Source organism: Gavialis gangeticus, unplaced genomic scaffold, assembly GCF_001723915.1.
Source record: "Gavialis gangeticus isolate Ggan-Ray unplaced genomic scaffold, GavGan_comp1, whole genome shotgun sequence".
NCBI lineage: Eukaryota > Metazoa > Chordata > Crocodylia > Gavialidae > Gavialis > Gavialis gangeticus.
In genome coordinates, this window is record NW_017728994.1 from 36,475,573 (window position 1) to 36,491,555 (window position 15,983).

Sequence of the window (15,983 nt, forward strand, 5' to 3'; positions counted from 1 at the left end):
TGCTAAAATGCCACATTGATTGGGTTTGAGTGAGGTTCTCCAGTGTAGTTTGGATTATTTTTACACTTTTTTCCCCACTGACTGCATATCTAGATGGTTTCTTGAATTCAGTAGGACTACTGCTTGCATGAGTAAAGTTAGCAACCAGATGGCATTCAGATTTTTTCCGAAATTCGTCAGAAACTTAGGTTTCAGGGAGATTGAAAGTGGTCGGGAATTTTGTCAAATTTGAATAACAGTTTTTGTCAAAAGAAAGAAGAATTACAAACACCAAATGCTCTGATTTTATATTTTGAAAATGCATTTTCATTTTGAAATTGGTCAAAAACTTCTTTTAAAAAAGGGTTGGGGATTAAAATCCCCAAACAAAACTGCACATTTACTTTAAGTTAATGTTTGTTTATTGCAGTTTTCTTTCTCAGGAGAACTGAAGAATCTTTTTTTGAGTTGACTTGGAATGAACTTTTCATTTTTGTTTGGCTCCCAATTCTTTCCATTAGTTCAAGTTTTTTTAATTATGACCCTTTTCATGATAAGAACCCTGCTTCAAATTTTTATTCTGCTGTGGACCTTAATTCAGGAAAACTTTTCAATTGAGGAAACAAAGTATGTACATGAGAACTGTTGGAAACCACTGGGGTTTAAGTACGTACTTCAGTGTTTTCCTTAATAGGGGTCTTGAAATGATCCTGCAGTGGACTTTGTGGGAAGAACCAAACAGCTGACTAGAGCCTGTTGACTTCAGTGGGGCTCAGCAAGGACCTTTACCAAAACGGAGGTGAATACTAGACACAAAAAAGCATGTCAACCCAACCCAGTGCCATGATATGTGGAGATACTATTGCTAGCTATGAATGAGCAAGCTTGGGTGCTGGAAGCGATCTTCTTGCCCTGCTGAGAATCAGGGTGTACTTGCCTTTCCTGTGCTCAAACTATTGGTTGGTTCCTCAGTTGGTAACAGTTACCATTGCTTTATTGAAACCAGTATACTGTGCCAGTGTATTCTAGTTGATAATCTGGCTTTATTTGGTTTATACACTTTGAAAAGAGGTTTATTATTCAATTTATTTAATTTCATTTTGAAATGATTGAAGTTTAATTTGTATTACAGCTGGTTTACCTGCCCAGCTGATTTTTTTTTTGGAAAGTGAAAAAGCAAACTTACATTTTTTTCCCCCCCACAAAAGAAACTAAAGGAGGTTGCATTTCCAAAGACAGATGAACTGAAGAGGGATCTTTTAAAAAAATATAACATGGAATACCAAGATTACATGCAAAACAAAGTAAGTTTTATCCAGATTCAGTTTAATTTAAAGCATTATCTGTGTTTGTTTGTTTATATCTAATATTTTTTATAAGCATCAGCATTCAAATGAGAAAAGCAGTTGTGTGAGCAAAAATGTAAAAAAAATTATGGCAATGTAATTGAGAATCTATTCAAACAGCCTCTTTCTCTTGAACCTTTAATAAATTGGCAATTGTGTGGGTAGTTAGAAGTAAGTAATTGATCAAACACTTCTGTATTTAATAAAATTAGTCAATATCCAAATATGCCTTTTATCTGTTGTGATAAATATCTCATTGTAGTTTGGTACACTTGTCCTGTTATATGAAAATCTAACGTGCTGAATAGGAACTAATATGAATGTGTGGAAATGGCCTTATTCTGAGAATAAAAATGAAGTTAGAGCATAATAGAATCAGGATACCTCTGACTCCTACCATAAATCACGGTGATGTGGAAGATATACACGGCTAAGCCAGGTTTCATAGTTTCATAGTTGGTAGGGTCGGAAGGGACCTGAGCAGATCATCAAGTCTGACCCCCTGCCATGGCAGAAAAGAGTACTGGGTTCAAACAACCCCAGCAAGGTTGGTTGATCCTGTGGGGGTATATGCCTAATAGCAAAGCATGTATAGGACTGCTTACACCTTGTGTAATAAAATCACTGGAAATGTGTTTGTAGCTTAAAAATTTGTCTGTAGTGGAGCTTCTGGAATTTGCTAGAGGAATCCATGTTCCTGTTCATAAGTTGAATCCATGTCCCATTCAGTATATTTCATCATTTAATACTGTTAAATATTTCATTCAAATTGTCATTGGATTGGGAAAGTTTGGGTGATGGCTCTTAACAGAGGTGGAAAGAAACCTGGAGAGTTCCTGCAATTAGCAAAATATCTATTGGTCCTTAGGAGTACAATAATGACCTACATGGCAGAGACAGAACAATGCACAGTATAGAAAAATGCATCTAAAACAAAGTTAAGTCTCCTGGGCTGGGGACCAGTTCAAGGAAGTTAGTGAGTTATAGGAGGAAAAAAGCAGGAGCGAAGACCAAAATAAAATAAAACCAAGCAAACAAATTAGCCACAATGAACAGCAGAACCAGAGAGAAAGGACTAAAGAACGACTGGATTTCTCACACTGCACTAATAAGGGCCTCTTCTTTGTATCCTTCATCTCAGCAACATGCCTCTTTTTAGGCTCTTATTTTTTTCTGGTAAAGTATAAGTTGCTCAAGGCCAAATGCTTATTACTATTGAAATAAATATATACAATATCAGGGGCTGTGCAGAATGGGAATCTTGTGGTAACAGTCCCTTATAATATATGCTGTAGTATCTTAGAGCATTTCTAATGGTACAACTTTTTGATATTTTGACTGTTGTATGCCAACAGAGTCATTATGGTTTAATAATAGCAGGGCTTGAAGGAGTGATTTAACTAATCTGTTCACTAGCTTGCCCTTCACTGTTTTGTGGTTCTTTTTTACTACTGTGGAGAGAATTTGACCACTCTGTTTATATGCTTTCCAGAACAAATGTAAAGCTGAATATCTAAAGAGACTGGAGCATGAGAAATTGATAGAAGCAGAAAAGAAGCGAATTGCACATATGCGACAACAGCAGATTGAATCAGAACAGTTTCAGTTCTTTGAAGACCAACTTAAGAAGCAAGAACTAGCCCGTGATCAGAAAGTTAAAGAGAATATGTTTATGTCTGAACAGATTGATGGGAGTATGCTGTCTTGCATTTCTACATGTCAGAACAACTCCTTATGTCCCACATTATCAGAGAAAGTTAATCAGAGTGAAACATCGGTCTGTGCTGGACAGTCTCCTCCAGTAAACCGGGCCTTCAAGCCAGTGGCTACTTTAAGCGCTGTTCAGAGTAAGTGTCTCAGTCTTTTGCAGTGCTCCTCTGCCTGTCACAATTTATTTCAAAATACACACAAGAATATGTCTTTCACTGTAGGCTTTATCCTAACGTGAAGAACGTGTGTTCCTGGAGTACTTGTATATGAATCCACCATTGTTTTCTCCCTTGAAATGGATACTTACTGTACATTGACCCATATGGTATCTTAAGCACCCAAAAACCAGATCTGCAGATATTAACCTAAGTTGGTGTCACTGAATTGAGTCAGAATTTTGCTGTAGACTCAGTGGGAGCAAAGCCAGGTCCATGGTGATTGCATTTTTTAGAGGTTTGGAGGTTTTTCATTTTTGTTGTATTAAATACAGTCTAGAAGCTAACAGTATGGTTTTTTACAGAATGCAAGTTGGTTAACTTGTTCAGGATTCATATGTCTTCAGCAGAAGAAAGATTATAGTGTTGTTATGCCTCTAGAATCTCTTATTCTAATCTAGAAATTGCGTGACACACATTGCAATTTTCATTTAAAGATTCACAACTATTGTCCCATTCAGTTGATTAACTATATACATGTTTTCCATTAGAAGATTTTACACTGAAGGCTAAATTATATTTTTCTCTTCTTTTAGCACAAGTGGCTGAAGCACTTCGAGGTGTAGTTTTACCCAGAGACCTTTGTCCAAAATTTCTATCACTGGCCGAGGAAAATACAAAAAGAGGAATAGAAACATGTGGAATTCTCTGTGGAAAACTGGTACAGTTAAACCTTCACATTTGTATGGGGAAGGCACTTTTGATAGTACTGCATTTTCATGTAAGGAACTGATAAAAGAGCAAAAGCAGATCTAAAGCATAAGTGTGTAGTGTAATTAATATTATAACATAACTTTATGGGCCTGTCTATAATTCTTTTTGAACTGTAGTCTACTATTTGCCTTGTTGCAGAATTAATTGATCAAGCTACCGTATAGTCATTGTGATGATGTATTGTTGATAATCTTGTATCTTGCATACAATTGTGGGATTTTTCAAGCATTTTCCATGGTGTTCATCAAAAATAAATAAGAATTAGTTGCACACAACAACTGGATATGTAAAAATGTTAGAATGTATTGCTGTCGTCAAAATGTAAAAAAAACACTTTGCATATAAAGCAAAATTGTTGCTGATTTTTTTTTTTGCCTGTGTTGTGCTCACTTAGTTTTGCAGCAGTACTTAATTATCAAACTTCCCTCACAGCAAAGAAGATTCCACTACTTGTGCATGCATACATGCAGGAGTATAGAAGAGTTTCAAAGCTGATATCAAATAGCAGTAGAAACACAAAAAGCAATATTAATAAAAACAGTGAATTTATTTATATCCAGGTTTCAAAGAAAATGATTATATTTATGTTACCTGCTTCCATATTTTGGAAAAAGTATTCCTTTTAACATTTTCCTGTGCACACCCATGTCAAGTATATATTGACTTTCCTGTGTTATCTATTGCAGTGAAAAAATCGATAGCCATAGGCTCAGGTGGTATAAATCAGCGAAACTTCATTCAAATCCATGGAGCCACACTATTTTACCAGCTAAGAATCTGACCTGTTGATTCCCTACTGAGCATTGTTCATTAATCCATTTGTTCATCTCTTAATTCAAGTCATTTTCCCATTACGTGTTTTACAGACACACAATGAATTTACTATTACTCATGTAATAGTGCCAAAGCAATCTGCAGGACCAGACTACTGTGACATGGAGAATGTAGAAGAATTATTCAGTATTCAAGATCAGTATGATCTCCTCACTTTGGGTTGGATCCATGTATGTATGTCTCAAGGATTTTGGTTTTACCATGTTGCGTGCATATGCTGTATTTATTAAACCAACCCCAGAAATACCAAAGGAAATAATTTTCATGATCTAAACCTGTTTTCTTGCCTAGTTTTCATGTTGACAGTGTAAGTTGACTGACTTAACATCTGTGGATGACATTTATTATTTATTCATGAGTTATTTATTCCGTGAGTTATTGCATTAACTTATTGAGCTCAGTTCTACCACCAATGCTTCTTTTTAGCTCAGGGGTGGGTAAAATATGGCCTGATGACTGGATCTGGCCCACTGAGGGATTTTGTTCAGCTTTGGTTCTGCCCAGCCCAGGCACAGGGGGCAGCCTGGGCTGTGGTGCATAAAGCCAGTCCTGACACCACCGGGCATGCAGCAGGGCTGGGAAAATGAGGTGGCTGGACTCGCTTCCTGCTGCTGCTGTCCCTGGACCCAGATCTGCTGCCTGGGCACTCTGGCCCATCCACTTCGCACCCACCAGCAGGGCGGGACCCACACAGACAGGGCATGTGGTAGGCAGATGGGATGGGTCTTCAATCAGGCAAGGAGCAGTGTTTGGGGGCAGGAAAGACAGGCAAGGGCAGGATCTTGGGGTAGTGACAACACGGGGCCAGGGCTGGGGCAGAGCCATGATCCCCTACCCACACACCATGTCACAGACACAGGTTATGTGAGCAGGGGCTTGCAGATCGTGGCTCTGCCCTGGGCCCCCACCCCATGGTGTCACTGCCTCACAATCCCCAGACCCAGCCCTGGACACAGCTCCCTGCCTGCCTGCAGCCCCATCCTGTCCACCTGGCCACTTGTCCTGTCCACACAGGTCCTGTCCGGTCTCCATAGAGGCCCTGGGATCACTTGGTGGTGACAGCATGGGGCCAGGACACGAGGCAGAGCCATGATCCACTCCCCACATGCCCCTGCCTGCAGGTCAGGGGCTTGTCGCAGGGCATGCGGGCAGTGGCTCATGACTTGGCCTCAGCCCCAGTCCTGCACTGTCACCAGCCCTAGCCGCCCATCCCATTCCTGGATGCTGGTCCCCACCCACCTGTGGCCCCATCCCAACCAAGCACCCCAGGAGTTTTCATGAGCTGTTGTGGGGTCAGGGGGTGCTCTCCCAGCTTGCTTCAGCTCACCAAATTCCATTTGTGGCCTGCAGCCCAAATAATTGCCCATCCGTGGTATAGCTCAACAGGAGCTGTATATATGTATATGGAGGCAGGATAGGGCAATGTCTGTTCTCAAGGGCAGTTTCTTTAAATTTATTTCCTATTTGATGTATTTCAGCAGGGAGAAGAGCAAAAACTGTGCTATTGCTATTCATTTTTATACAGGGCCCACAAATAGTACAATCATTTGTAGCAATATAAAATTCTAAGTATGTAAGAGAAGAGCATATTCCTCACTGAATTATATGTACTTTCCTCCAGGCTACTTACAGGTTTTCAAACAGTGGAATTAGGAAAAAGTAGTATTAGGCATTATTAGTTTTCTTCAGAGAAGGTAAATGATTTTTCAAAATCCATACTAAAAAAATAGAATGTGTGCTTTCATTTAAAGATCCCTTTTTTTTTCATTTGTGTCAATGAAAAAAAATAAGATGGCAAATCCACCAAGAAGCAAGCAGGCAAAAGAAGTTTGAGGCTTTCTTTTATTAGAGTATCTCTGGATTTTTTTTATTTCCAAATTGATTAATATGACATTCCATCGACTTGTCAAATCAAGAACTAAACCTAATCAACTGTGGAAATGAGTAAAACATTTAACTGGTAATTGTCCAATCCCTAATGTTTTATGGTTTGAATTATTAATGGATAAGTAATATCTGACCTCTTCAGAGTGTGGGGGCCTGGTTTTTATTTTACTTAAATTAGTATGAATTGGGAACAACTCCTCTGAAAGCCAGGGGAAGCGAGATCAGGATCAGACTGCCAATATAGAAAATACCCGTTTACTGTTACCTATACATTTGCATTGGAACCAAATGGCAATGATATGAAAAGAAATTTTTGTACAGAGATAGCATCAATCTGTCTTATTAAGTTTGAATGGTCGTGCTTCAATTTTTCCATAGGTATCAATTTGTTACCCTTCGATAGCACTTGTAAGTGTTTACATTCTACCAGTATTAATTATTTAATGTATGGCCTGGATTTAACACATGGTGAAAATTGAAATGAAGTCGTTTCCACACTCTTCAGTATTTTCCCCACACATTTTTCATTCTAGGATCTTTCCCTTTAGTCAGAACATTAATGAGATGCAAAAGCAATGTAAAATTTCCACTGAGTTTGCTTTCATCAACCAGGCCGTCACAAATGTGCTCCTGAGACTGTTGTATCTGGGTTGTGTTTGATTTAGTCATTCATGATAATTATCCTCTAAAGTGTGTTGGGCTGGGAAAAGTTTAAAATTTAATAGCAAATTAAAGGAATTGAATGCCAATACATTTTCCCCAGTAACTAATTCCTGGGGTTTTTTTAAATATATTGTGACCTTGATTTGTAAGAAATATTTTTACTGTGTAGAACTTTCCCTTTCTTTTTGTAGACTCATCCAACACAAACTGCATTCTTATCCAGTGTTGATCTTCACACTCATTGTTCTTATCAGCTAATGTTACCAGAGGCTATTGCAATTGTTTGTTCACCAAAGCATAATGAGTGAGTTCTGTTTTTCTAAGTAATATTTAGCTATCTCTTCCACCCCACTATCTCAGAACTAGATGACATATAAAACAGTCTCTGAAGGTCGAACAGGGTGAAGGGCGAGAACAGTTCTAATATATTTGGCTTCTTTTCCCTGTATTGTCAAGTTCATCTTGATATGCATTCCAGTAAGATCTCCAGGCAGTATTCCTTCTTGCTTCAGTTTTCCCCCTTTAATATTAAAATTTTGTAAATTCTTACAGAATTCTTATGACAGCAGTTGGCTGTGGCAGCTCCAGCCCTTTTGGATCTTATTTGTCAGTGATTTAACAGTCCCAACTCCACTGTTTGGTCAATCAGGTGGTAGTATGAAAATAGAAATTGCAGTGTAGAGCTATAATGTTTTATACACATTCTTTTTCCTAAAAAGTTAATAAACAATGCAGAAAAATTAAAACAAATCATTTTAAGCTGATGTTAATATGGGCTCAGATTATTACAGATATTTAGGCATTGCTCTGAATGTAACTCTGACATTGCTCTGAATGTGAGGGTACAGAGCTAAAATCCACAGAAATAAAGGCTCTAGTGAAGCTGGATACTAGGCAGTCAAATGTAAAAGTCAAGGGGAAGAAAAGGAGCAGGCAAGAGGGATTGAGGTAACCTAGGGTCTTTGTCTTAGGGGCAAGTGTTTTTTGCCATTAACTATTGGGCAAAAGGTAATGGCAGTAACACCACATCATCTTCTAGTGAGCTACATGTATGCTCTCCTTGTCACACAGTTACTTTCAGTACTCTGTCCCCTAAGAAATCAGGACTTTAGGTGCCTCCCCACAATGATTTGGATCATACCAGAGTATAGGTGGCAGTGAGGCACCAGGTGGCTAGCCTAGCTCATTTCTGAGCATGTGCAGTAGTCCAAATTTTGGATTTTTTTTTTTTTTAGTTAACTTCTGATCAAGTCATTTTGTGGTCACTAAACAAAATTATTAAGGCTCATGCTTTGTGACTTAGGTGTCTATATTCTTAAGTTTTGTGCAGGCACTTGCAAGGTTGATTAGTACCTGGCCTCTATTACCTGAGTTTCTGCCAGTAGCTATGAATCCAAGCATTCAAATTCTGATAGAAATGAGCTACTGTCAGGAGACATTTTCAGAGTACTTATGGGACTGAGCCTTGTACAAAAGACAGAATGCAGAGAAACAAGCCCTATTGCTCAATAGCCTTGTTATTTGGACACTCTACAGGGATGTGGGAGAGCTGGGCTCAAGTTTGTGATCACAAATTACGAGAAACACTTTGTATTGCATGTTAATAGCCTGTTTTAACTAAAACATTGTTTACTAAAGCATGTTGGATGATGTGGATTTGTTTAAAATGTCCAAGCAAATTCTTTGCCTTGCAATTCTTAAATGAGTTTTGTTCTTTGCTTTCCAGCACTGGCATCTTCAGACTTACAAATGCGGGTATGTTTGAAGTTTCTGTCTGTAAAAAAAAGGGCTTTCATCCACATACTAAGGAACCTAGACTATTTAATGTAAGTATGTTGCATTTAATATAATGGAATGAATTAGGGGGGTTTTTTGCAAGTGCTGAGTACTGACTGTGAGAAGCAATTTCAGGATGGATTTTTTTTATATTTCTCCCCTTGAAATATGTGGATTGTGTATAGCCCATTGTCTTTCCTGACTGATCAGTGCATTCCTAATATCTACTTCCAAGAGCCACCCATTTCTGCTATTTGCTTCTTGCCACTGTTTGGGAGGAAGAGTCCAGTAAATGTCGTGGACCACTCAATAGAAACCTGTGGGGTATGCTATCAGGTAGAAAAGGAACATTTCTCACATTAGCTCTTTGGAAGCTCCCTGAACAGGCTGCCCTCCCTCTTCTCCACCCCCACTTCCTTTCTCAAAGCTGGACAGGATGCCCCTCTCCAAAAAAAAGCAGAGGCTGCACTGAAGTTTTGTATGGCTAACAAAAATTCAAACTGGATTCTCCCACCTGCCACCTCTGAGAAATCTGCATTGCTGCTGACTAACCTATGAAGGTTAAGCGTGTTTAGACTTGGCACTTGCTTCTCCCTACTTTCTACCAGTCCCCTCAAAGTTAATTCCAGTAACCACAAAATGGCTTTTCTGTTTGGCATTTTAAGGCTCTACCATGCTGTTTGCATGACTGAACTGCTAATAATGAGAATCTGCGAATGAACAATAAATAGTTATTAAACATTACCACAAACGATACTCATTTGTTTATTTGAAAGCCAACTTTCCTTATCTTAGTATAATTTACAAATATGGTAATAGGGCTCTTTTGTCTTTATTTGTAAGTAACCATTGAGAAATAAGAACCAATAAGGTTACTATACTTATGCCTAAATATAAAATGCCAAGAAATGGGGAAAAGTCTCTCCCTTTCGAAGGGGTAATGGAATAAAGGACACCAGACCAAGTGTCCTTCAGGGTGGAGTTTTCAAAAGTTAGGCACTGGCCTAAGTTTGTTCTGATCAAAAATAATCATAGTTTTTCCATGGACTCCACTGAGACTAAAGAAGATTTAGTGATGAATATCTTAAGTGGCTTGAGTTCTGTTCTGTTATCCTGGCTGCTGTCCTTAGGTTTTACAAGAGTGCTAGGTATGTCTGATCAGAGCCACATAATCCATTCCATTCTCTATAGCAAGCATCAGGCAAACAGCTGGAATCACAAAATTTCACAATACAAAAAAAGTAGTTCATTCTATCATCTTATAAATTGCCTTTCAGCATTGCCAATCTGTCATGCTCTCAAGAGAATCTGCATCCTTCAAAGTGGGTGCCTGTGCTCTGTAATATTTTGTTAAGAAAAAAGGCTATACCTAATATATGACATTTCAGAAGGACCTGTTCAAAGTTTAGTTTATGATTTAAAAAAAAAAAGTCTGGCTGTTTCCAAACATGCTTGGACCTTTAAGGCTAGATTGTTTTTTAAGGCACCAAGAACATTTTTACACATGCAAGCACTGCAGCGTTGAGTGCTTTGAAAAGCACCCAGTGCTGCGTCACTTATAGTTGTATAAGTGGCAAAATATTCTGTGTGTCAGTGTGCCCAAATGGTGGCGGTCCACTTTTGAACTAAAACACATGGAAATGTTTTCATTCAAAAGCACACTGCCACCATTTTATCCACACTACAACTGCAAGTGATGTAGCGCTGTGTGCGTTAGCTTGCGTGCAGAGCAGATTTGATTAATCAAGTCTGCTCCAATGCGTTGGATCTCTGGCACATCCAGCCATGAAAATGTATGGGTAAAGAAGTGAAGTGCTAACTCCACCCGTCTAGCAACAGTCTTAGGAGACGTGTTGCCTCAGATATCACTATGAAAAACAGAAACTACCCTCTCTGCCTATATGCTTCTCACACAAGCTTGGTTGTGTTAGAGGTTACTTTGTTTGGGAGAGGTTAGAGTGTAGGTTTCTCTCACTTGAAGCCTCCACCCTCCTGTTCTATGTGAAACAGTACGCTCACAGCTTCCACTGTGAAACATGGTCCCAGGCAGCGTGTACTGGGGCATAAAGAACTATAACGTGTATCAAAATTTTACTCCTACGCACTAAGGTCTTCTTTTTTTAATTTTGCAGGTGTAGCTATTTTTCTATTCAGCTTTTGGACTGAACTTGTGTATTAACAGGCAAATGACAGAGGCAGGATCACTTGTACATACAGGAATTATATAAAATAGTCTTGGATGTGTAATAAGAAATAATAAATCATGCATCCTGTTTCAGTCCAGTCGAATTTAGCAGTGAACAAAAGTTGTTGCCATTTAATAGTTGTATGGGGACATATGTAAAATGGTTTGGTTGTTTGTACGCCTGCTGATACTAAATGAAGTATTCCCATCACAAAACCATACTAACAGTGCTGTTTGGCATCCTTATTATTAGCAGCCCTAACAAGGATATCAAGGTATAATATCACATACTACATACCTTTTCTCCCTAGTGGTAGTGTTTACCGTGTCCAAATTTATGAATGTTGGCAGAGTAGTGTAAGGACTTGCATCGCTGCCAAGTATAGAATTTCTGGTGATGAATGGAGGATTTTGACCTCCAAGGCTGTTGGTCAGCAGCTTTTAAAAATGACTGGAAGCATTATGCTGAATGAGCCCTATTGGTCTTCATGGAGAAGAGACTCCAAAAGAAAATCATATAATGTATAGAATTCTTCTTTCCTGTCTAGCTTTGGAAATGGAATTGATTATCACCAGTTAATTTCTTACGATATATAGACGATACCTACTTTCCTGTATTGGTTGATTTCAATGAGTAATGGATTGATTTCTTCTACAGACCTGTGCCCATGTAGTTGGGAAAGATGTTCAAATAATCATGCGGGATCTAAGGTGATGTGGAAGGAAGATAAAACCTCCTACCTAACAGGTGCCCAAAATAGAAAAAATGGCTGTTATGTTTTCCTACAATGTTTTCAGGAAGGACTGATGTTTTATATTTATATATTTTACATTTAATGATTTGATATTTATTGCTCTTGCCCATTTTGAAGCTATTTTATTGCCGTGTCAAGATAGAGTTCAGAATGTCATTAAATCGGGATCTGCAAATGTATCTGAAATAATATAAGACCGCAATAAAGTGAACTTCAGACAACAAATGATGATGCTGATGAAACTGGTACAGTGCTTCTGAGGTCACTTTGCCTTGCTTTAACTTCTCTCTGATCTACAGATTTTTAATAATGGCTTGTCATATCTTCCAGGTATGTGGATTTTTAGTGCACATATATTAGGTTACAAATGGCAATAGGTCAATCTCAAACAACTTAGGCCATAACTGTAGAAGCTGCAGAAGTCATAATTTCTTTAAATAATTTTTGGACCTGCCTAGACACCCAACATGAATTTTAGCATGGCTAAGAGATCTGTCTCAGGTTAAAGAAGGGAAGAAGTTTACTAAGTATAAAAATTTTGTTCCTACACAGGGAACTTCTATAGACATTTGTTAAGATATGTGTTCTGCATCTTTCTGAATACCTGGTACTAACCTCATCATTTACCATATTCAGATACCACCTCATAGCTAGCCATCATCCTAAATGCTGCAAAAACAAAGTAAGTAACAGTTTCTGTTGCAGAGCATTTTGAAAAAACAAAACAAAACAGGTGAATGCATTGAATAATTGTTCAACTGGAGACAGAGGCATTCAGGATAGCAAAAAATAATAAGCCTTGTGGATCCAAAACAAAAAATGAGTTGCCAACTCAAAACACACCACACATCCATTAGGATAATGGGTGGTGATTTCTATAAGAAACCTACTCTTCAGAGTATTTCAAAAAGAAACAGATGTTAAATTTTCAAGGCAGAAAATGTAGATACGTCACCTGATAACTAGTGAGAACTGTATACCTCAGATGTTAGGGTTACATAAGCAAAAGTACTTTAATTTTAAAACCGGAGGTTAACCTCGATTAGTTTTACAGAGTAGCCAGCCAAAAACCACACCAATCAGATAAAACTGCCAGTGTCGGTTCCAGTGTCAAATGGCTCCTGTGTGAAATGGCTCGTATTCACTAGATATTCAGATTTGGCCAATTCAGGGGACTGTGATTCGATTAGGTAATTCAGGTCAATCTCCTGAATTGATTCGGCCAAATCTGATTCGGAGATTCGGCTACTGCCGAATCAGCCAAATCTCCGAATCACACAGGCCTCATCTCCTGCTCACTCTCAATGGCTGCCCCACCTGCCCCAGCTCCCAGCTCTTTTGGGGGAAAAAAAAAGCCCCAACTCACTGGGTGCTTCCAGGCAGAGGGGCAACCCCCACTGCCCCACACAATGTTGGGGGCTCTGCCATGAGCCCCCTGACCCTTGCCCGCTCCCCCCATAGCTGTTCTTCCCCCCCCAGCTCCCAGCCATTTAAAAAAAAAAAAAGCCCTGACACATTGGCTCCTGCCTGGCCGAGGGTGATCCTCGCTGCCCTGCACTGCACTGGGGCCCTGTCACGAGCCCCCAGAAGCCCCAAGGCCACTTCAGCAGCCGATGAGTCAGGGAGAGGGGGTGTTTTTTCATAAAGGGCTGGAGCTGGGGCGGGTGGGGCAGCCATGGAGGGGCTGGGGGTAGCAGGCAGGGGTTGGGGGGCTTATAGCAGAGCCCTCCTTGCAGTGGGAGACAGCAGGGATTGCCGCCCTCCCCCCAAGTTGGGTGGAGGCTTTTTTTTTTTTTAAAGGGCCAGGAGCTGGGTCGGGCGGGGCAGCCATGGTGGGGATGGGGCTGGGAGACCAGGCAGGGTCAGGAGTGCTGAGGGGGGGAGCAAGCAGGGGATGGGTCTTGGCAGGGGTCCCCCCATGGTCCCCTCCCCCCTTCTCCAGCCTCCCTTCCCCCATCCCCTGCTTATTAGCTTGGAGTCCGTGTCCAGCTCCTTGCTGCAGCCAGCACGGACTGCCTGAATCCCCAAAGCTCTCCGAATCTTTTCCGAATTGATTCGGAGAGCTTCGAATTGATTCAGACCTTTTAATTGGTCCCCTGATTCAATTCAGATTCGGAGATTCAGCCACTAAATCAGGCTGAATCTCCTCCAAATCGAATCAGCACCCGAAGTTTCACACAGCTGTACTGCACACTGTGATGTCATGCATTCACAATGAAAGTTCCAGTCCAGCCTAACTGGAAAAGTTAATTAGGAGTGGGCAAAATATGGCTCGTGAGCTGGATCCGGCCCAAGGAGTGATTTTTGCCTGGCCTGCAGTGAGTCTCTTAGCCCCACCAGGCAGCACAGGGGGACCTCCATGCCAAGCCAGCCCCCAGCTTGCCCTGGCGGCAGCCTTCATCCACACCAGCTTGGGGTGGGGTGGTGCAGGGGCAGCAGCAGCCCCTGTGAAGTTGCATCTGGGGCCAGGGCTGGCAGCCAGTCTCCATGGAGACAATGTATGGCCAGGCAGGGAGCAGCATCTAGGGCTGGGAGCCAGTCTCCAGGGAGACTGAACAGCCAGGCAAGGACCTGTGGAAGCAGTGGTCAGGACCCAGCCGGGGCCAGGGGAAGCATGCAGCACTGGGGCACCCCTGTCTTATGCCAACCTGCAGCTCACCCTGGGATGCTCATGCTGTGGTGGGAGCCCCCGGCCCCTCCAGGTCCTGGCCACTTTTCCAAGTGATGGAGTCACTGCCAGGTCCACCTCCCTTCCTCCCCTTCCTGTAGGCTGCATACCCTGGGTTGTGGGAGGGGACTGGTGAGTAGGGGGAAGGCGGCTAAGTTTTCCCCCACTTGGTGGGCTTGGCCTTGACACGTGGCTGTCTCCTGCCCCCTCTTTGTCCTCCTGAGCCTCCTCCATAGGAGTCACATAGGTGGAGCACATAGGTGCTGCAGCCCCACAGTGAGGCTTAGGGGTGGCTTCCAGCTCCACCTTGACTCCACACTATCACCACCCCAAGATAGCAGTCCTGGATGCAGCTCCTAGGAGCCATGCAGGCAGTGTGCATGGGTGAGGAACTGTGGTTAGGGCCAGGGCTGGGATCATGAGACAGTAATAGTATCGGGCCAGGGTGGGGCAGAGCTGCCCTCTGCTCCCTGGATGGCCCTGCCTGCAGAACCCATGCCCACCTGTCCTGCTCCTGAGCACAGCTACCTGGGGCTCCATCCCACATTGGGAGCTTTTGTGAGTTGCTGGGGGTGGGTGGGAAGGAAGTTGCTGATGGCCTACAAGAGGTTACCAAGACAGTGCATGTGGCACTCAAGCCCAAATAATTGTCCATCCCTGGTTTAAGCACACTGCTGAAGTATCTCCTATAAGGGTAACATTTGGGGCTTTTATACATGTGCATGGGGCCACTTCTGAGCAACCATTCCTTCCAGCCCTTTGATGAGACCACAAGAGTCCAGTGGGTCAGCAGAGCACAAGAGCTATAAATGAAGTACTAATTTGGTACCCACATTCATCTGTTTTTGTGAAAACAGAGGCAGGACTGGCTTACTGTGATGATAAACTGATGCCTCCATTCCATTGGCATCTCTGAAAATCAAGACTCTTCTGTGGGTGTCAGAATATGGCATGAAAATTAAAATGCTGTACCTGGCAAGTAAAGGGTTTGGACACTAATATTGTACTGTTCAAGTGAATTGTACTATTTCAGACAGTAGACTAGGGATTCCCAACCAGACTGTAGTGACACCCTGGGGTACTTTGAGATCCTTTCAAGGGTGCCAGAGGATGCCACATGGTGTTAGTACAAGTTTACAGCTGTGATTCAGAAAAGTTTGCAAATACAAATCCATAGGTATGGTCCTTCTGAGTTCTTTGGCAACAGAAAAAAATGCTCTGCTATTCTGTAGCCAAAAAAAAAAAAAAAAA

General features: G+C 41.3%; 1 protein-coding gene across 1 annotated transcript in view; it reads left to right on the top strand.

The window, feature by feature from the left end:
- The window catches only part of STAMBPL1 (STAM binding protein like 1), a 29,826-nt gene extending 17,534 nt beyond the window's left edge, over positions 1–12,292 (top strand). Inside the window, exons 6-12 of the mRNA XM_019502577.1 lie at positions 1,188–1,283; positions 2,818–3,172; positions 3,787–3,911; positions 4,831–4,968; positions 7,540–7,652; positions 9,075–9,174; positions 11,968–12,292. Coding sequence (XP_019358122.1) covers positions 1,188–1,283; positions 2,818–3,172; positions 3,787–3,911; positions 4,831–4,968; positions 7,540–7,652; positions 9,075–9,174; positions 11,968–12,024 — 984 coding nt within the window. The 3' untranslated portion in view covers positions 12,025–12,292. The remainder of the gene's footprint in view (positions 1–1,187; positions 1,284–2,817; positions 3,173–3,786; positions 3,912–4,830; positions 4,969–7,539; positions 7,653–9,074; positions 9,175–11,967) is intronic.
- Positions 12,293–15,983: the final 3,691 nt, after the last annotated feature.